At 36.0% G+C, this 22,696-nt stretch overlaps 1 protein-coding gene and 1 long non-coding RNA gene across 4 annotated transcripts; one reads left to right on the forward strand and one right to left on the reverse strand.

The window, feature by feature from the left end:
- Window positions 1–4,616: 4,616 nt before the first annotated feature.
- Window positions 4,617–9,321, reverse strand: LOC125647748 (uncharacterized). 3 transcript variants are annotated; one of them, XM_048874549.2, is made up of 6 exons: window positions 8,873–9,320; window positions 8,642–8,700; window positions 8,352–8,492; window positions 5,679–5,805; window positions 5,489–5,535; window positions 4,617–5,404 (listed from the first exon to the last, which is right to left on the reverse strand). In XM_048874549.2, exons 1-6 carry the CDS (start codon window positions 8,956–8,958, stop codon window positions 4,980–4,982), a joined length of 885 nt encoding a protein of 294 aa, XP_048730506.2. In that variant the 5' UTR covers window positions 8,959–9,320; the 3' UTR covers window positions 4,617–4,979. The 3 variants fall into 3 exon arrangements, 2 of the variants coding, with proteins under 2 accessions (XP_048730506.2, XP_048730505.2); XM_048874548.2 differs by having other exon boundaries at window positions 5,489–5,553; XR_008796128.1 differs by lacking the exon at window positions 8,642–8,700 and having other exon boundaries at window positions 8,873–9,321.
- Window positions 9,322–19,961: 10,640 nt separating this feature from the next.
- On the forward strand, window positions 19,962–21,560 carry LOC125647754 (uncharacterized). Its single transcript, XR_008796129.1, has 2 exons — window positions 19,962–20,297; window positions 21,413–21,560. It is a non-coding gene; the product is annotated as an uncharacterized LOC125647754 (long non-coding RNA).
- Window positions 21,561–22,696: the final 1,136 nt, after the last annotated feature.

The raw sequence follows: 22,696 nt of genomic DNA on the forward strand, positions 1-22,696 counted from the left end.
CTACTGAACCTTTTTATGACGAAGAATGTTGCTTATGTTGACGGCATCTATTCCTTTGTTTGTAAATTTGAGCTTAAGGAACTGAAGGCATGATTTGGAAGGAATATCATCCATGGTCCGTGCTGGTTTATAGAGCCTGTGGTAGGCAACATCCATAATCATAGAATTCAGTCTATATTCAGGTGTTGAAAAATCCAAGTATAGACTAGCCATAGCTTCTTCAAATAACGTATGTAAAACCCTAAATGGAATAGAGTAAAGTTTTGTACGAATATGATGTGGATCCAATTGTATGTTGACGTGAGGCAAAAGTGAATCAAACGTGACATCATTTATACTTGGTCTTTTATATGAACGATGCCCGTGACTCCGTTTTCGTCTTTGGGTATTGGGAAAGAGTCCCATCACATTAACGTTATTTCCTTGTGGACTAGTCAAATTTCCCACATCATATACATTATCATTGCATCCATATGGAAATGCATTGCCTAGTCTTGAAAACTTACGACAAACGTGAATGTCTTTTACTTATAAGCTACGAACTAAGGTGATATAAAGCAGGTGAAAACAATACAAGTGGATGATACCAAGCTACAAATATATTCAAATCACCTGATTTAAATCAGATATCTACATGTATATGGATTGTAGTTGGTCAGTGTACGCCGTCGTGTGTTATCCACCGTGTTTTAACAATTGAACATCTTAACGTCTTGATAACTTACCAAAGAAATTCTTTTCAAATCTAGTATGAAGCATTTTTGGGATATGAATTACAAGTTTTAGTACTCCCCAACCCCTAGCGCCTTGGGTGTGGGGGATAAAACCACCAAACATTGACTAATGTTAAAAAGTATTCCATACAGCTGCATATCTGTGAGAAAAACTAAATCCATGGTGATGTACAACAGAAACTAATTTCGTGATCCACGGTCTTGCGTTTCTGACTCCAGTGAAAAGCCAACCTTAGTGTTTTTGTGTAAATCTTCTTTATTACTTAATAATTCAACGTATATTATATATTAAAAAAGAGCAGACGGTCTTTTACCAAAATTATAGATTCCATGACCCCAAGGGTAAACATTTCGATATCAGGGTGGAACCAGAATGATAAGTGATTCATAACTTCTGGACCATCATAATCAAATTTTACTTCAGGGTGTGAAATGTTTTTTTCTTGTGATATCTAAATTGATTGTGTTTGTAAGATTAATGCCCACTGCCCATTTTATAAACCATTGCTTTATTTCATCAAGGTTGTTAGTGAAATATCTGTTGTTATTAAGTATCATATTTTCCTACCTTACATTCCTCCATAAAATCCATATCTATCTATGATAATCTTAAATTTATTCTTCCTCAAGTTAGGACCTCATCATAAAATCCATATCAGTCTATGATAATCTTAAATTTATTATTCCTCAAGTTAGGACCTTATCATAAAATCAGCGCAAAGCAAACATCTTGCATTGCCAATTGAAATAATGCTAGTAAATTAATCTAAACGTTGATTTATATTAGTCAATTCTTACGAGATAATGCTACTTGTGATATGTGTGGTCACCCAACTGAAAATGCTTATCGTGTTTTTCTTTGAATGTTCTCAGTACAAAGAATTACTCTTTTAGAGTCAACAAATGCAATAAAACTGCAAGTGCAGGATTCCATACCGTTAACGTTATTGCTGAGTGGTGATGAGATTCTTGAGTTCAAAGATAGTATAAGATTTTTGAATATGTTCAGAAATACATTTTAGAAAGCAAACTATTTTTTTGAAAAAGCATTTAATACATGTGAATTTGTTATGCATGTCGTTTCCGATCCTGTTGAGTTGATGCTCTTAATATTTTTTCTCTTCTGCTCTGTTGTACGTTTTTCATTCATTATTTTTATTTGATTTAATTTTTTCTCTTTTGTTTATGCCTTAATCCCCATTATCCACCCCCTATTTATCTTTTGTTAGCTTATTATTCATATGAAGAAATCATACTCCTTATATTAGCATTATTATTTGAATGATATATTATCATTTTCCTTCATATCTATATTTTAAGTTCTTGTGTGCATAATTATGTGGGCTTTACATTGTACCTTAAAGGAGAAGGATTATACAGGCTTTGCCTACTGCCTACTCATTTTTATGTTATACTTAATTAAATACTGTTTAAATCATAATGGTCAGTGATGAAATGAAATGTGAATACCACGAACAATGATCAATCTCAGAACCCCTTTGAGGAGTATGAAATAGATTGATTGATTGCATCTTGTTTGTGGTCCCTCTCGAGAATTGTTCCCTCAAATGGACACGTCACCAATACTGGAGAAGGGCATCAAATTTAGGCCTATGTTCGGCGCTTGCGACCATTAATCAGTGAGGGTTCTTTATCGTGCCACACTTACTGTAACACGGGGCATCCGTTTTTGTTTTAAGGCAGATCATCTCCGAGGACCCTTGCCATTCACACCTGATGTCTCGCGTTCGGCGATGGAACTGGCACTACCTGTTTTAACAACTTAGGTATGTAGATGCCGGGATTAAAATCCCGACCTTCAGCATGCGGGGCGAACGCTCTACCCCTGGACAAACATGGACCCCTGGATGAAGCAATATCCCATTATTACCTCCACATGGTGTTTATTTTTCTCAACTGATTCGATACACAACAGCTTGTTTTGCATATGATGATTGTTTTCAATCCTGGCAGCCTATTGACACACAGGTTTATGTTACAGGGGATTCAACCGACTCATTCAAAACAGCAGTTCATAAATTGTATAACCGTTATAACGATTTAGTTTGCCAATACAACCTGCCATTTGGTTATATACTCTCAGAGTATTTCATACCCATTGTTAGTCCGCTATTGACGCACTGAGTTGACGACGGCCTACTCCGTTTTCCAGACCGAGATAAATGGGCCAAGGCGAATATGACCCGTTTACAGGGTGCTGTCTCCCAGGCATCTGACGCCACCTCTAGTGTATCCAGGAGTCCGCTTTTGCCTAATTCTTTTTTCTATATTCCTTACAGAAGTTATGAGCTTATCTATCTTCGTTATCCTCACCTTTTCATTAAAGAATCATTGGGTTCCTCATTGACAATATATATGCAGTTTGTGCTGATCAGGTATTCCAACAATCTGTTGGAATTCCCTTGGGCACGACTTGTACTCCTGTATTAGCTGACTCTTTTTATACTCTTACGAGGAAATATTTATTCAAAAGCTTTTGAATGGGATTATCTCCCTCATGCATAGCTCTTATCCTTGGGCGAATTTGTCTCCACTTTTTTGGCACGCTGTTTTTGGTTATTTCGGAGTTCAAACATTTCGGTTGAACATCACTGAAGAGACAATATTTGTCGAAATACGCATCTGGTGCATCAAAATTGGTACCGTATAAGTTTTACATTATGACCCCTGGTTCGAGGCCTCTGCTGGTGGACTGTTAGTCCCCGAGGGTCTCTACAGCCCAGTAGCTAAGTACTTCGTTACTAGCTTGAAAATACGGATGTATATTTAATTGCTGTTATAAAATTTAGAAATTTATTTCAAAATTAAGGATTATCTCCCTCATGCATAGCTCTTATCCTTGGACGTATTTAACTCCACTTTTTTGGCACGCTGTTTTTGGCTATATTTAGCTCTAAAACTTCTTAGTTATTTCGGATTTCAAAGATTTCGGTTGAGCATCACTGAAGAGACATTATTTGTCGAAATGCGCATCTGGTGCATCAAAATTGGTACCGTATAAGTTTTACGTAACTCTTGGCGTAACCTTCAACTCGAAATTTAGATCAATATGCTTTCTTTTTATTTATCAATAATGATCATTTCCAGTCACATGATGATTCGAATATCAAAGTGAATCGAAAATAAAAGACACCACAAAGTTTCTCATATCAGCTTCATGTTTATATATTTTGTTTAACATAGATTTAATGGCAAACTAACAGCTCAAATTTATAACAAACACCTTTCCAAAGTTAGGCGGCAATATTACATCATCACCTACCTATGGTGTTTATGTCTCTCACCTGATACGCAAGAGCTGGTTCTGCGTCATAGGGGTTTACTAGGCTTGTTTAAAATCAGCATTTTTCAAATGTTATGGTTGTTAAAACGATCTAATTGACCAATACTACCTGTCTTTGGGTAAGATGTTGTCCGCCATGTTTCACACCAGTTGTGGTCGTTCTTTACACTGATTTTGACCATGGATTCCTCCCTTTACCCGATTGATATATATATAGGAATGTGACATGTCGACAGGGGATACTTACTCCTCGTAGACACCTGATCTCACCTCTCGTATGTTTCAAGGGTCTGTGTGTCCTCTGCTTTTCAATTTGTATTCTTTATAGGGCTTACGAGATTGATCACATCCATGTGTTTCACTGGTTTGTTAAAAGGTCGAAAACAATATAAAAATTGTATAACCCGCGAACTTCAACACAGTGTGTTCTCATTGTTTACGAAAGCAATCATTTTTGTCAAAATACCTTTTACTTCTGAAATTCTGAATTGTTCAAATATATGGAAACATGGCTTTAACTCTACGTTTGAAATTAAGGTGAAATTAGGGGCCTGTATTAAAACTTCAAAAGACTACCACTTGGTCCCAACAGACTTGACGTTCTATTCCGCTATATGAAACAATAAATTTGTACCCTACGTTAATTTAAATAGCTTATAGATGGTCAGGAACCTGTTGCTTTTCCAGAGAAAAAATACGAAAGCCTGAACCCATGACTTGTAGAAATTGATATTTTCACAGGAATTTGCTATGAAAACGTTGAAATATATAGTGTTTTTTTTTATTTGGCAACAACTTGCAAATACATGTATATAACGATATCACATTAATCCATCAGGGTGACACAACGAAGCGACTCCAATCAATTACATAATGTAAGTATTAAATAATTTGCATACTTCATGTGACTATATTTCTCAATTAGGCATCTGTTTGGGGGTTTATTCTGTGTCCACTTTACGGTTGTATTTAACAGAACTATACGGGCGACAATTATTGTTAGACTTCAATATGTCGGATCTGTGCACGGTAAAAGCATTATCCTCCTCCTCGTCATTGAACACCCGATCATCATCGTTTGAGTTTTTATCAAAATCTAGATGATTGTAGTTATCCGATGTTATGTTATGTCTTCCATAATGTTGCGGGGTTAAAGTTCTAGAGCGAGTTAATTGATCACGCCATTGATTATGGTGTTGTCTTGGTAAGCTTCTACAGTGCTTCATTTGTTTGTTAAATACCGGATTGTTTCTTAGAAAACCATTCCTTCCGGAGAGACGAATATCTATATTTTCAATCATTTGAGATTCTCTCACATCATCATAAATGTATTCTGTTTGTTCACGCTGGAATGTACAACTATTGCCTGAAGAAAAATGCATTTGAGATTAACAACAGTTAACATTATTTAATTTAAAACCAGGAACGAAACACGCATTTTCATAGTTACCTGAAGCTACTGATTCGGTTATCTTTCCAGTCGTTCTATTTTGTTTCCTAATAAATATATCATTCCTAGAATATAACATATCAATAAATCTAATAATATTTTATAACACACCTATTATCTTGCATCATGCGGGTCATGAGATCATTGTTGAAAACATAATGTACTATGATTGTGATATAGATAAACTTACAGTTTGAGTTGTACAAACAAAACCGCCCCAGTCAAAGATAAGAAAATCACGCCACCCACACCTATGATGATGATTTCTATGTTTAGCACATTCCCGAATCCACTTTGCTTCGGTACCAAGATTTCTTCTGAAAGGTGCGTAATAAATGCAGAGAGATGTATCACTAAAACCAACTACACTCAAACATACAACTTTTTTTTATATAAATATCAAAACATTGGGATCTGAATATCAATACGAGGTGAAATACATTGGGAGATAAGTAAAACGTATACGGTACAAATTTTGATACACCAGATGCGCATTTCGACAAATAATGTCTCTTCAGTGATGTTCAACCGGAATGTTTGAAATCCGAAATATCAATGGAGTTTTAGAGGTATAATAGGCACAATGTGCCAAAATAGTGGAGTCAAATTCGTAATCTACTTCGTATTTGATATTTCATTGAAAATAGCTACATGTATTAACTAGCAATCCAATTTTATGACAAACGAAATTATTTCAGATTCTACATCATGAACTTCCCACATATATGTCGCAATATATCATTATCAGCTGCGTATGGTGTGCATATACCTCAACTGGTTCAATACGCAAGAAGTTGGTTCTACATATAATCTTTTTCTTTCAAATCTATGTAGGTTGCTGACAAACAAGTTGATGTTACATCGATTTCAACAGTCTCGTTTAAAGTCAGTATTTCGTAAATGTTATGATCGTTATAACGATCTAGTTTGTCAATAAAACCTGGCATTCGGGCATATGCTGTCTGACGTGTTTCATGTCAATTGTTGGGCCACTCTGATTCTGATTCTGACTACGGATGACTCCGTTTACCTGATCAAGATGAAAGGTGAAGATAACGAACAGTGATCAATCTCATAACTCCTATAAGCAATACCAAAAGGAGAGTTGAGAAAACACGGACCCCTGGACACACCAGAGGAGGATCAGGTAATTATGATGAGTAAGTATATCCTGTCGACCGGTCACACCCGCCGTAAATCCTCCGTAGTCAAAATTAATGTGCCAAGAACGGCTTAACAATCGATTTGAAACATGTCAGACAGCATTTAACCCAATGATAGGTTGCATTGAAAAACTTGATTATTATAACGACCATATCATTTTTGAAATGCTGACTTTAAACTAAAGTGTTGAAACTTATTTTTCAGTAGCCCGCCTCGATTCCAAAACTGTTCAAATGCAGAGCAAGCTCTTGCGTATCGAATCAGTTGAGAAATATATACACCGTATGCAGGTGATAATGGAATATTGGTACTTAAATATGGGAAGTTGACGATGGAGATGCTCGATTCATCCCGTTTGTGTTCATGCATGTAAATTGCAAAAATAAGTCATTTTTTCATGAATATTAAGGTTTCACCATGGGTTTCTAAATGACCCTGCCGACAAAGGCGGCACAGAAAAATATTCAAATAGGAAGATGTTAAATCATTCAAATCAAGTGGGCACTGTGACCGCTTTGTACACTACACACACTTATAGCAATATCTGGCGAGCTAAACTGAATACATATTCATGTCCTAACAATACAGATTTTAAAAAAAAGTTTAATACTCGCAATGGAAATGAATAATGATCTTTTTGCACTTGAGATACGGAAAACAATCATGATATCAAATTTGAGACTTTAAAAAAGGACATATTAGGAGTGATGCCAATTTCTAGAATTTCACATTGTTTTCAAGGTGTTGTCTTAAAATTGAAAATGGAACTTAAAAAATGGGGGTAGAGATAAAAAAAAATTAAATTATTGGCGAAAATACTGAATTTTTCTACATAATTTCGAGTAAATTAATTAGGACTTTTTTAAGAATCAGTGTTGTGTTTGATAAAATCACTACATGAAAGCTATGGGGTCCATGGTGCGGAAACTAAAAAAAAAGACAAATGGTTTACGAAAGATTTCAGTTTGGAAACTTCATGTATGTAAGGGTATACGGGGTGCACAAACCTAGCCCCCCCCCCCCCATTGTAGGTGGTTTACGCAGCGGAAATCAATCAATCACACAATTTGAGCTATTTCCAAGTCTCAACTACTTGTATCATCAATTATAAAACTGAAATACACATATAGAAGAATAAAAATAAAACATATGTTGGATGAAACAGGAACTCGAAAATCATACAGAGTTAGAATTGTTTGATAAATAAATCCTGCCAACACAAAATATATTCCCTGTCAAACCCTTTCAGAATCTGAATTGAAACAAAAAATTCAACTGAATAGGGTCCAGTAATACATGTGTAATATGTTTGCAACAATGGGATCAGTATTGAACCAATACATACTTGGTTGTAGCATCCTGAGCAGTTGTGCTCAAAAAGATCAGGAGTAAACTTTCTTAACATGGCTTTAACGATCGATTAATTTTAACGTTAACGTTACGTTAAGTTAACGTTAATAATGTAACGTTAAATTCATGTATAAGCTCGTTAGGTTTACGTTAATATTGATTTAACGTTGAACACTATTGGCCGTATACGGAAATAATGAAATTTGTTAAAACACACCCGGTCATCATTATTTGATTCAAAATATTTTCTAAAGTGCGGAGTCCGTAAATGTAGTTTCTAAAATTGTTATTTGTATCCCGTTCTGAAACAAGTCATTCATATTTGAAAGTAAATAATTGAGGTGCTTACCTGTATCAGAGATCTCTACACACCCACTTGTTGGGATACACACTTGATTCTTACTACAGTTACACTTCTCACGACACCCGTGTCCGTAGAACCCAAACTCACAGCTATATGCACAATCATTTCCCCAGGAACCAATACAAGCTGAGAAGTAAAATGTAAAACATAACGAGTCCGGTAGTTTTAATTTCGGATGAACCAGAGGTATTAGCTACATTTTTTGTATGAGTAAATTATAAGTATTTGTTTATCACATAAAATTGAATCTGATATAATTGTTCTCGGTTATTTACGTTCACAACTGCCAGAAACATTCCTATAGTCGGTACAACACTTGTTCTCTCCCGTTTTTCTGAAAAGTAATTTATGGTTCATCTTCATATTGCATTAAAGAGAAGCAAGTGATAAAAATCGAAATATTTGAAATGTACAATTTTTTTCTTTGTAAAACGATGTCATCATAATTTAAGCATTATTATGTTTTAACCATGCTTTCTTAAATATTACTTTATTGTTATACTCACTTATTATTACAAATAGTAGAGTTGTCGAACGATAACACAGGGACAAAACTACCAAAATACAATATTGACAATCCTTTCAATGTCATTCTGTCGATGGCAGTTGGCAAATTAGTCCCAGTAATAAAATAGATAATTCCTTATACATTATTATAGACAGTAAAGTTATAATGTCTATAACTGAAGTATTTAAGTGATAATTTCCATATATACTTTTATCACGCCTCAGACAAAATTGTTGAAATCTGATTGGTCAGATCTTGGTCACATGACGCCGTGAAAAAAACCGTATCATGCGAGTAAAATCCGTATTGGGCGAGTAATTTTATTTATCGTCGGGTTCGACTTGCAGCCGTTTCAAAAGGAAAGACATTTGACTAAGTTGTATGATATAGACTCCCACATATACAGTTAGAGGTCTTCGACGTGATAAATTCGTTTTCGCCTCGCCCGATACGGGTTTTCTTTTCACACCATGTATTTTTCCGTATCAGGTCACTAACTAACTGTGTAACTAATAATATGTACGTGTAATCTTATCACGACTTCGACCTTTATACATTTCCTTGTGCATTTTAAAAAATACGTGTTTCTTTATTTGAATGGTGTAATATCAACAGTACCTGTATGTTTACTATGCAATTATACATGTCTATTGAATCCTAGAAATGGTAAATAAGTTGAGCTCTCACCGATAAAATGAAAGGATAATTAGGCGACTACTTTGATACTATTTTGAACATGCAATAAATAATGTAAAACTTATACGATACCAATTTTGATACATTAGATGACCATTTCGATAAATCATGTCTCTTCATTGATGCTCAACCGAAATGTTTGAAATCCGAAATAACGATAAATTTGCTAGAGCTATTTTAAGGGAAAACAGAGTGCCAAAACAGAATTAAATTCGTCTAAGGATAAGAGCTATGCATGAAGAAAATAATCCTTAATTCTGAAATGAATTTCTAAATTTTATCAGAGCAATTAAATGTAAATCCATATTTTCAAGCTAGTAACGAAGTACTTAGCTTCCTGGCTGTAGAAACCCTCGGAGACTAACAATCCACCAGCAGAGGCCTCGACACAGGGGTCATAGTGTAAAACGTATACGGTACAAATGCGCATTTCGACAAATAATGTCTTCTCAGTGATACTCAACCGAAACGTTTGAAATCCGAAATAACGATAAACTTGCTAGAGCTATTTTAGGGGAAAACAGAGTGCCATAAAGTGGAGTCAAATTCGTCTAAGGATAAGAGCTATGCTTGAGGGAGATAATCCTTAATTTTGAAATGCATTTCTAAATTCACATCAATTGAATATGCATCCGTTTTTTCAAGCTAGTAACGAAGTACTTAAGCTACTGGGCTGTAGAGACTCTCGGGGACTAACAATCCACCAGCAGAGGCCTCGACCCAGGGGATATAATGTAAAACTTATACGGTACTAATTTTGATGCAACGGATACGCATTTCGACAAATAATGTCTCTTCAGTGATGCTCAACCGAAATGTTTGAAATCCGAAATAACGATAAAGTTGCCAGAGCTATTTTACGAATAAACAAATAATAATAAAGAAAGACGAATATTTTATGCATACAATATTGGAACGACAAAGTTCACTTAAGGTAGCGATTGCATGGATAATTGAAAATTAACGAATCAGTGAATTTTATTTATTCTTATTTATTTTGTGGTTGACAGTATCTGTAACTCATTATGAAAGTATCATCTATGGTTTTCACGGCAATTGCGACGCTACGGTTGTCATGGTAACCCCTCTTGTTGACTGTTGGTGTTTGAAAATCATACAAAAAGAGTAAGTGGTACAAATTTTATATCAAATTGAATTTAAAGTCTTGATTATCATATAATTGTATTAAGGTATCCATTTGATTTCATATAAAAAGTTAATATAACGAACAGTGATCAATCTCATAACTCCTATAAGCAATACAAAATAGAAAGTTGGGCAAACATGGATCCCTAGAAGCATCCCTTGTCTACAGGTCGTGAGCCCTACATCCTGATTAGGTAAACGAAGTTATCTGTAGTCAAAATCAGTGTGCTACGAATGGCCACAAATCGGTATGAAACACGTCAAACACGTTGTATTAATGAACTAAATTGTTATAACGGCCATATAATTTGCGAAATGCAAAGTAGAACCACAGCTGCTTATGAGCAATTTTTAGAAGGCAATCATTGACCAAAGTAGACATATTATCACCCCGTGAGAAAAAAAGACCTTTTCAGTTTTACATATGCTTTAACATATGTTTGTAGGAAGTTATTTTTTCAGGTTTACTATGGCGCTATGAGCACTATAGTTACCCCTCTCTCTCCTTACAGTTGCCTTCATGGCCGAGTGGTTAGAACATCGCGCTCAAAATCACACAACTTCTCACTTCTGTCGACGCGGGTTCGAATCCCGCTCGCTCCGGTAAGTGAGATAGTTTCACAGTTTACTTTCGGAAGGTCGGTGGTCCAACAATAAAACCTGGGCGCCATCAGATAACTGAAAAAATGTTGAGTATGTCGGAAAACATCAATCAATCAATCAATCAATCAATCACCCTCCTTACATAATGCTGTAGGTGATAAATACGATAATATACATCTTTCATATATCTACTTTAACTCATGTTAAAACTATAAATGTGTTTTGATGTTTATTATTGAATTTATTCCACATAGAATGATGATATTGTTGCTTTGGAGATGTTTTGATTCCTCTCTGTGTGATATTACTTGTATATCCATGCTCTGTATGTGTAAGTTAAAATTGCGGGAAATATACCACAGTCAATGTGCATTGTGACGACGTATTACGTCTTTTGTTCTCCTTTCAAACCAAGCGATTTTCAACAACAACAAAACTTTCTTATTTTCTATATTGTAAGAAATAGCTGAATCAGAATTAATTACATACACAATAAGTGGACACATTCTCATAAGGATTGATACTATGATTTAACATAATTGACGTTGATTTGTGTTGATACATGTATATTAGTTAGAAATTTCCAACCATAGATCTTCTCAGAGGTTTAGACTTTGAACAGTTACATTTATAAACATAAGCGCGAAACATCTGTTAAAACCATCCTCTTAGAAGATGGACTGATCTAAGAGCATACTTTCAAAATCCCACACGTGTTTGAACTACGACAATTTACACACGATAAGCTTCTTCAACCACAAGGTTCGCATAATCAGTATCAGAGATAGAACATTTTTACACATCTATGATGCTTTTCGTCATAAGATAGTAAAATAAATATAGCTATGGAAATTGGGTAAAAATTCCTAGATGTTTGACAAATTATACTTGTGTAGGGAAAATTGAATCACATAAAGTACTTTTATCTCAATATTCCTCTAAATATCTTCTCTTAATCTTAAGACTTGAAAATAAGAGTTGAATAGTTAACGTCCTCCTGTGGCGCTAGCTATTTTGTGTAGAAGTTGCATAGGGTCTCACATATTTTAAATCAGTTACAGGGGTTTCAACATCCTCATTTATCATCAGCATTTCGCAAATTATATGGTCGATCTAGTTTGTCAATTCTATACAAATTGTCATGCGGTCAAATGCTATCTCACGTGTTTCATACCAAATGTTAGGCTTCTTTTCACACACTGATTTTTCACTATGGATTACCCTATTTGCCTGATCAAGATAATGGGCGCGGGTGTGACCGATTGGTCGAGGATGCTTACTCTGACGAGGTACCTGATACCATATCTGCTGTGTTCATGGACCCGCGTTTGTCGATCTATTCCATATGGAAGTTATGAGATGTATCGGTGTTTGTTATTTTTACCTTTTTATAATTCAAGTATTAGGATTAATGGATCAAAATATACCATTGATAGTCAGATATTCCAATGAATTCACCAGTTTGGTATGATAATTGCGTTGAATAAGTTTTACAGTGTAATATTTGAATTATTGTCCTTACCAAATTAGTGGTAGAGCATTTACTTTGTAACCGGGATGTCGTGAGGTCGAGCCTCCTCTTATGTCATGACCGCTTCAGATCTAAAAAGTAAATATAGGTTGTGATTGATCCTTCACTAAATGCTCGGTAATTAGAACTAGGAATAACGGGTCTCTCGGATATGACTTTACAAATGGATACCACATATCGCCTAAGTCGTTGACACGATGACAAAACCCTCAATGATATAGCCCTGAGAGCTTAACAAAAGTCTAAATTTAAGGTGTTGTACCTACAGCTGTTGACGTCTCAATATGCGTGAAACATTCTCAATAGGACATAAAACGAAAAAATTACCAAATAAAAATCACTTGACATTATAGGTTATACAGTGCTGTGTGAAGATGTATTTTGTTCAATATCCAAAATAAAAACAAACGTACCATTTCATAGATATGGATAATAATTTTCGTAGTCAGGAACTACACATATTGAAATATGCCTTTAATTCACACAGATGTATAGATAGATAAATAGATAGATATATACTATATACAACTAAGCAGACCACTTTTTGAAAAACGATTTATTGATCATGGTCATATGATATATACACTTAAGGTATTAAGCAACGGAGTACTGCTTTCCGGGTTGAATCAAAATTACATCGGAAGTGTTCCATTAATATACGAAGGGGAACTAAATTGCGGAATGTTTATTTGTTCCTTAAATACTTTACATATTTCCTCTTGGTGAGTGGTTGAATTGTCCACTTCTATCACTTCCATTTCTGTCATGAAAGTGTCCAAGTAAATATTTTCTTGAATGAGAATAATCCACTTCTGCTGGATTATCAGACAGATAGATAGAGAGATAGGTATGTAAATGGATAGATGAATGGATGTATGGATGGATGGATCGATCGATAGATAGATAGATAGCGCACAAAATGACCCACACGATAGAACAGAGAGAATTGTCTACGTTTCGGGAAATCTCCAGAAGGTGATTACACTTGCACATGTGGCTGTAAAATATAAACACATGAATAAACAGCATAATTTCTAAGCTGAGCCACATGATGGTTGCTTGGAGTAAAGATAAGACTTTATAACACGTCAGTACTGCCTGCAATGAGATTTCCAATAACCCCGACGTAATTAAAGATTAGTTTGATTAACGAAAATCAAATACCTGTGAAAGTCAGTACTACGTAACTTTCATCTTAATATTAGAATCTTGCAGGGAAGTATTATTCTCTGAATGATTTCAGTTCCATGTATTATGATAAGAAAAACATAGAACCTGCAAAGAGTGAGACCGATGTAGAATTTAAAAGTCTACCCCAAATGTGATCCAGCAAGTTAAAAAACGGATATCTTTTTCTCTCATACCTACGTATGTAAGATACAGATATTCTATGAAAGAAAGGTATGCAATATATTTCTATCTTTCATATCACGTGACGTTTATCTTACATATCCCGTGACGTCATAATCAATACACAACTAGCTTGCAACTTACCTGGCCTCGCCTCGATTGACGAACACTGTCGTCTGCAAAGCTCTTGTACAAAAAATGACAGATTGTAATGTCCCTGATAATCTCCAGGTGTATGTCACCGGACACAGAAATACACATTCTTTGAACAATTACCGCACACTCAACAACAGTCACAAATTCCTCATACACATATGTCATCCGGTGCATTATGCCAGTTCACAGATACCCAGCCCACACGGTCTACTGCTTCTAGGCCTACCTCCACATTCACTCTGTCAATGTCTACTGTCCGTGTCTCAGGTGAAATAAGTGTCTTCAATGTCCATGAGACTCGAATCCTTGCACGCGTGGAAAATGAAAGTCTAGCCATGCAGCCATGCCCATATTCACCAACAAAAACCACTTGGAATCTCTCTTCACACACTCGTCATTAAATAACTGCTCAATTAATATCAATATAAATGCTCCTCTAAGAAAAAAAACCCGTGCAGTTGTGGATTCATATTCTGATTAGGTCTGTCAAAATGTTTCGCGCTGATGGACTGTCGAGTTACGTCACGCATCACCCTGATTATTGATTTATTCAAAGAGGAATAACTCTAATACAATTCAATTATACACTCGTCGCCGATTTTTTGTCGGCAACGTAGTTGCCAAACTGAAGGTCGTAGAATTCGATTCTGGTGTTATATTTAATGTACAGCGAAAAATTAATTAATTGGAAAATTCTCAAAATGGCGTCGCTAAACACAAGGAAAACGGAAAACTCTAGAAATATGAGAGAAAAACACTCTCTTATGAGTTGCCATGAAATATTAAGGTGATTCCACCCTCGGAGTTGCAAAAAAGCGGTAAAACCCTCGGCAAAGCCTCGGGTTTCACAGCTTTTTTTGCAACCCTTGGGTGGAATCACCTTATATGTCATGGCTACTCATAAGAGAGTCTTATATTCTTCGTCCATTTCCAACCACAGATTTCCCAAACATGTCCCTGCATACTATTCACAAAGAGAAAAAACCTTAACCTTTAAATATGGCATGATTAGGCGAATAATACGTCTGAAAGGTCAGAGCCAACATTCATCCTGGTGAAGTTATTATCTTATAAACCATCGGGGCAAAATGACCTCCAGCCTATGCATGTCTCCTTATCTTTCTGCTTTGCATCAGATTACCAAATAATGATAACCCCTTGTCAATGCAAATAAGGATAATTTTCCATTGCTGACAAAACTTGTTGAAGCTTCATGTACGGCTGCTTTTGTGAACAGGTATCTAAATATTTTCATGATTTTTCTGATTCACCTCAAATAAATTCCTATTTTGAGAAAAATTCCAAACATTCAAATAATTTCAACATTGTATACATTATGTAAGTTAACCCCTTACCTGACCATTTATTAAACTTTCTGGATTCATATATACCTTCTAAACGTTGTGTAGCGTTCCTGCTGGCATTCAATGCAAGACGTAATGGTCAAAGTCACTCAATGAGAAACATCGCACTAGCTTCGCGTGATTGGTACCTTCCAGAGATGTTCTAGTTCCTTTTGGACGCACCCCACTAGACTAATATTACGCTAAATTATATGAAGACGTGCTACTGAACCAGGCACAACCGAGTAAATAAGTTTAAGCATAAACTTTAAAAATCCGAAAATGGAAAACGATTATATCGGATTAAATTCATGCATTAATTTCGTTCTGTCTTTCGTTCGGTTTTTTTCTTTGCAAGTATGTACGTATGCACAAAGCTGAACTTAATTTCAGTGAACATATCAAGAAGGATCCTTCTATTGCATAAAGTTCGATAGAGAATGTAAGTTGTTTAAATAATTGCATTGATGATTAGTACTTTGTATAGGCGATACATGGGTACTGTGCATTCCAAAAATGTTAAAGGGCATAGAAACTGCACAATAAACTTACAACATTCAGTTGTAATACCTGGTAAATACTTATAGATGAATAGGCAGATCAAGAAAATCCTAAAGGGGGTTGTGACCCAAGATGGTATGGTTTCTGCTCCAAAGAAAGAGAGGACACAGACCCATGATGACAAAAACTGACCATCTTTGTTAAAAACAAAATAAAACAACGTACCCTACTTTGGATCTACCCTTGATATAAACAATTTGGTATTTTGTGAAATTACTAATGAAATTTATTCATTACCCTTAAGATGAGATTGTTTCGGATTTTGCTTTTCGACAACCATCGTACTTTTTAGTTTTCATTTTTTGATATAAATCAAACATCTCCATAATTTCCAGAAAAGAAACCACGAAGATAAAGAAACTGAACTGTCACATATAGATATTTTGAATCCATTCCATCTTTATGAGACATTGGTTAAAATCATGTTTAAATATGAGTACTCTTTACTGACGACTGCTTTAAGTATTTTATTAATTGGGTAAAAGTTATTTCGTGTAATATACGGAAATTTGATGGTCGCTTGATTTGATGTGTACAAACAGTAACGTACACTCACACCCAAAATATGCAATGCAAAATAGTTTCTGAAAAATATTAATGAACATCTCAATTATATATTTAAGATCAGGACAACAAAAATACATACATGTATATTCCATCATCACCTGTATATGGTGTGCATATATCTCAAATAATTTGATACGTAAGAACTTGTTCTGTGTATGATTAGTTTTTACATCGAGGTAGGCTACTAACAAACAAGTCTCGTTTAACGTCAGCATTTCGCAAATTATATGATCGTTATAACGATCTGGTTTGCAAATACAACCTGTCATTTGGGTGAAATGCTTGTTTCATACAGATTGTTAGGCCATTCTTGGCACAATGATATTTACTATGGATAACTCTGTTTTCCTGATCCAGATATCGTATCCATGGTGGGTGTGACCGGTCGATAGGTGATGCTTTGTCCTTCTAGGCACCTAATCCCACATTTTGGGTATCCAGAGGTCCGTATTTGCCCAACACTATTTTTCTATTATTTATGAGAGTCATGGGATTGATCACTTTCGTTATATTCACCTTTCCTGCATGTAATCTTCAAATAAATAAATATCCGTGACACAATAAAGTAGGTTAATTAAATAACACTATTAGAAGCAAACCTGTGTCTGTTTTATAGATACAACCCAGTTTTCTGTTGCATGTTTCTTGTAGGGAGCAATTGCACGTTTCTCGGCAACCTAAGCCATAATGACCAGCGGTACAAGGGTATTGGCAAAGTTCTCCCCATGATCCAATACAAGCTAAACAGAAATCATGAAGTCCAAACATTTTCGCCTTTCATATAAATGTTATTAATATCATTTAGAGTGATCACTTAAAATACACAATATCATATAATGAATAACAAGAGTACTGCAAACTGTACAATATACGCCCGTCGGACAGTGAAATTCAACCTGAAAGCATATTATGCACTCTGAATTGATACAACACACATCATGATAGAAAAGCCTTAAACTGGGTCATGGTGCACCAATCCATCTGACATGTGAACTGAAAATTTATTTCTCCTAGAGTGAGGTTCAAATGATTGATTGATTGTATCTTGCTTAACGTCTCGCTCGAGAATTGTTCACTCATATGGAGACGTCACCAAGACCGGTGAAGGGTTTCAAATGTACACCTATGCTCGGCGTTTACGGCCATTGAGCAGTAACGGTTCTTTAGCGTGCCACACCTACTGTGACACGGGTCATCCGTTTTGAGGTCATCTCCGAGGACCCGTGACATTTACACCTGATGCCGAGCGTTTTGTGATGGAACTGTAACTACCTGTCGCAACCGGGACTCGAACCCCGGTCTTCCGCACTCGGGGCTAACTAAATTGTTGGTGTAATATATATCTATGATGATAAAACGTCCAGGACACCATTTGATCTACTTTTAACCCTAAAGTAGGTCACGGTGCATCAAAGAGGTTGAAATGTTAACTGATTATGTATTTTTATGAAAGAGAGGTTGTGACTAAATTTCAGAGCAATACCTGTTACCATATTAAAAAAAGAAACTGTTTGACCTACTTCTACCACTAAAGTACTGTAGGTCATTGTGCGCCAATGCAGCTGAAATTTTAACTGCACTTGTCTTCCTCCGAGAGGAAGCCTTTGACTAAATATCAGGGCAATATCTGTATCCGTAATGAAAAAAGCTGGAAAACTGTTTGACCTACTATTAGTTCTACTGTAGGTCACGGACGGACGGACCAATCCAACTGAAATGCAAAGTGAACATATATTCCTCTGAAAAGAAGTTTATGTTTAAATTGAAGGGCAATATCTGTATCTGTAACGCAAAAAGTCTGGAAAACTGTTTGACATACTTAAAGCCCTAAAATAGGTCAAGGATGGACCAATCCAGCTGAAATGCAAAATCACTCTTACAATTCTTAAGGGAGATATTGTGACCATTTCAAAGTTGTACATACATCCGCTACGGAAAAAAATCCGGAAAACATGACCCGGGACAGACGGACGGACATCCTGTCAGCCAGCCAGCCAGTCAGCCAGCCGGACAGACGCACGGACAGCGCCATAACATAATACATGTGTACGTCCCGTCTAATGATGGGCGTATAATAAGTATACTCTTGTATGTGCGTATGCAACTCCAATGCTATATTTAGTGTTATCAAACGAAAATGTGACTTACGCTCACAGACGCCGGTGATGTTTGCAAAATTTCCACAGCATTCGGTTGTTCCTGCATTCCTAATGTGAATGAATTATTCAGTTTAAACTTGGTTAATGAGTGATGAGTAGAAGAGGTCCACACTAAACTTTTACCTCAATCATTACATTTAATATGATTTGAATTTTTTAAAAACTGCATATACATTTCATGACAAAGCATGCATGTTATATCCACATCATTCATCAGAGGAAGATTTTCGAAGAATATTGCTATGCAAATTATTTTTCTCAATATCTGTATATATATATATATATATATATATATATATATATATATATATATATATATATATATATATATATATTTAATATATTTTATATATCTTTTAGAATTTCCAGCTGTTATATTTATCTGTATTCATAGGCACATGCATTGTTTACTTCTGCAACACATTTATTAGGAAATGGCTACTATTATAATTATCAGAGATACCAAAACAAAGACAATGGAAATGTAAACATAACACGAATCCTCGCTACGTTTATATGATATGAAGGTCCTTAACTGTCAATTCTTATTATATCCCAAGTAAATATATCCCTCTTTAAGCCCGGGAGTTGTTATTATAAACAGTAATCTACGCTACCTCAATTTGATATATAGAACTCCAGTGGGTCTTGATCATGCCAATTTCTAAAAACATACGCATGTACCTAATGGATCATGGTGTTAATTTTGATATACACTACACGAAAATACATCACTGGAAGTTTATTGTAATACGCCAGTTTCGAGATACGTTCGAGTTATTTCCCTTTGAAGAACGTAGTAAGGTGCGAAACGACTTGTTTACTGGTGCATCAAAATTGGTACCGTATAAGTTTAACATTATGACCCCTGGGTCGAGGCCTCTGCTGGTGGACTGTTAGTCCCCGAGGGTCTCTACAGCCCAGTAGCTAAGTACTTCGTTACTAGCTTGAAAATACGGATGTATATTTAATTGCTGTTACGAAATTTAGAAATTCATTTCAAAATTAAGGATTATCTCCCTCATGCATAGCTCTTATCCTTGGACGAATTTGGCTCCACTTTTTTGGCACGCTGTTTTTGGCTATATTTAGCTCTAAAACTTCATAGTTATTTCGGATTTCAAAGATTTCGGTTGAGCATCACTGAAGAGACATTATTTGTCGAAATGCGCATCTGGTGCATCAAAATTGGTACCGTATAAGTTTAACATGCGGAAGTGGGATGGATAGTCATAACTGCATAAGTGAATGTACTCAGTATGTTTCTCACACACTGTTTCATCACCCGAATTCAACTGATACACAAACTAAGTAAGTGATAAGTATTCAGGGAGTAATCAGATACATGGAATTCTTATCATATAACCTAATTTCGTTGGTCGTAGGTATCATATCCAGGATATTATTTTCAAATATGATTTTGTTTATATGTTTCCGGTTTAATAAAACTTTTCTTTCGATAGCAGTTTGTATTTCCAACGTTTACATATTTAAAGAGAAGCCGCTTTTAATACATTTTATCGTCTTCTTCACTGAGTATAGGTTCACTCTGTCCCACTTAGGCCCTGAAAATTCTACTAAATGTACCTCTACACAGGGGAGCTCTAATCTCGAACTAGTAGTTAGACACAAGAAGATGCAAATGCAAAGGTAAATGTTAAACATTTGCATCAGACATGGATGAAAATCAATCGGAAAAATCAACCGCCTAGTGAGGAAAATGATGCTTTTAGCAATGCAATTCTGATATGACATTATTTTTGTTAAATAACCAGACTTAACTCGCTATGAGTTAAGTCCTGTTATCGAAATGAACAGAACATGTATTTTTCCAGGCAAAGAAACATAACTCTCGCAATCGATAGAATTGCGCGGTTTTGACACTATCCCCCCAAATATCTATCGTGACACTTTCCTCTTTCTAACCCGGCGTATATATAGCGCGCAAGCGCGAATTGCTAGTCCTTTTTGAGTTCTATGACGACGAAAATCCAAATTGACCCGATCACGAAATCCAATTCAACACCATCGCCCGTTCTCGACTAACTCACCATATATTTGGGTAAAGTAAACACATATCTAAACTGCAGTACGTATTTATGTTCTATTATTTTTGCTTAATTTGATAGCTCAACGTTTTTCTTCATGGGTTTTCAAGGCGACTCGCTTCATCTACACCGCCATTGTACACGTCGTGTTGGCCTCATGGTCGGTTCTTAACTAATTGCTAATTTAATATTATTCAATTAACTCTAAGTCATTTCAGCCTTGCTATTCTATTTCCAAACATCCACTGTAATAGATAGCATTAATTTTTGTTTTTTCAAACTTGTCTGTAATATCGCAACTTTCATTTAGGCCTACCTAGCTAACTACAACACGTGCTGATTCTTATATTCCTCTTATAATACTGTTCAACTTCGTAGAAAATGTTGCGACGTACCAAACGCCCTTCTAAATCACCTTACGCCAGACTGGCACAACATCCAGCTCTTCGTTCACTGCCCACATGGACTTTGACCCCTGCAATTCTAACCCAGACTCAACCCATCCGACAACTCAACCCCAAGAGGAGAACCAGATAGAGTACACGCCTCTCACTCAACCACAAAGGCAGTATCCCAGCCTCATTACGGAAACCACTGTATCCACACAGCCACCAGCAACACCTGAGACGCCCTCCATAACAGGTGAAAATCCTCTGATAAGCATTACTGATGAGCTTGGAATTCACGTCCCTCAAGCCATTAAAGACAAAATTTGGGCAAAGCAATATGTTGATTTGTCAAAACTTCTCAATTCAGAATCAGACATCAGCCACGATGCGCACAAATTTTCAATCAAAAGGGTCAATTAGTTACCGAACCCAGGTCAAACATAATAAAATTGCCATGATTGATAACTGGATGGATTTTTAATATTCGCAAGTAAACATCTTGCTAGGCACCCTTCTGACATTCAGGGCATCTTGAAATATACCCATATCATTCGCATGGCACATGACCGCCACAATAATTGTAACTGGCTTGAGTACGACAGGCAGTTCAGGCTAAAAATCTCAAAATATCCCACTATCTCCTTTGGTTCCATTGATGCTGAGTTATAGCTCATGTATATGCAATCACACGTTTCCTACCCATCAACTCGGTCAAAAACTGCATTCAAGTGTTTCAATTATAATTTTAAAGGCTCGTGCCTTAAACCACACTGCACATTTCAACATGTTTGTATGCACTGCAACAAGTCTCATCCCCGCATACACTGTTCGTCATTCAACTCTCCTCAATTCAAGTCTACTAGCCCAACTCCCCCTCGGCCAACCACGGCTCAAAATAACCCCCACAAAGTAATGATTTTTGAACTTACAAGCCAAGACATTCTTTTCAACCACAGCGGCCAAGATTTAATCAACCTAGGTTCAACTCCAATTAAGCCCACAGTACATGTGAAATATTTATCCCTATATCCAAATATCGAAGATCCCCAACTTTTGCTGAACGGTTTCTCTTTCGGATTTTGTTTGAACTATTCAGGCCCTAGAGTTTACCTACATCCGAAAAACATGAAATCAGCAAGCAAGCATGTAGATCATTTATTGACTATCATTGAAAAATAAATCGCATTGGGACGTATATCTGGCCCTTTTTCCAACCCCCTTTCCCCAATTTCCGATGTAACCCTATTGGCGTTTTGCCTAAGAAAGACGGGGG

The sequence above is a fragment of the Ostrea edulis genome, chromosome 6 (assembly GCF_947568905.1).
Source record: "Ostrea edulis chromosome 6, xbOstEdul1.1, whole genome shotgun sequence".
In the NCBI taxonomy this organism is placed as follows: Eukaryota; Metazoa; Mollusca; class Bivalvia; order Ostreida; family Ostreidae; genus Ostrea; species Ostrea edulis.

Excerpts from the sequence above, each read along its gene's own strand:
- LOC125647748 (XM_048874548.2), bottom strand. The coding sequence starts at position 8,958 with ATGACATTGAAAGGATTGTCAATATTGTATTTTGGTAGTTTTGTCCCT. Across the intron at positions 5,806-8,351 it reads TGTAGAGATCTCTGATACAG|AAGAAATCTTGGTACCGAAG; the intron begins GTAAGCACCTCA and ends CGCACCTTTCAG. Across the intron at positions 5,405-5,488 it reads AACCGAATCAGTAGCTTCAG|GCAATAGTTGTACATTCCAG; the intron begins GTAACTATGAAA and ends ATTTTTCTTCAG.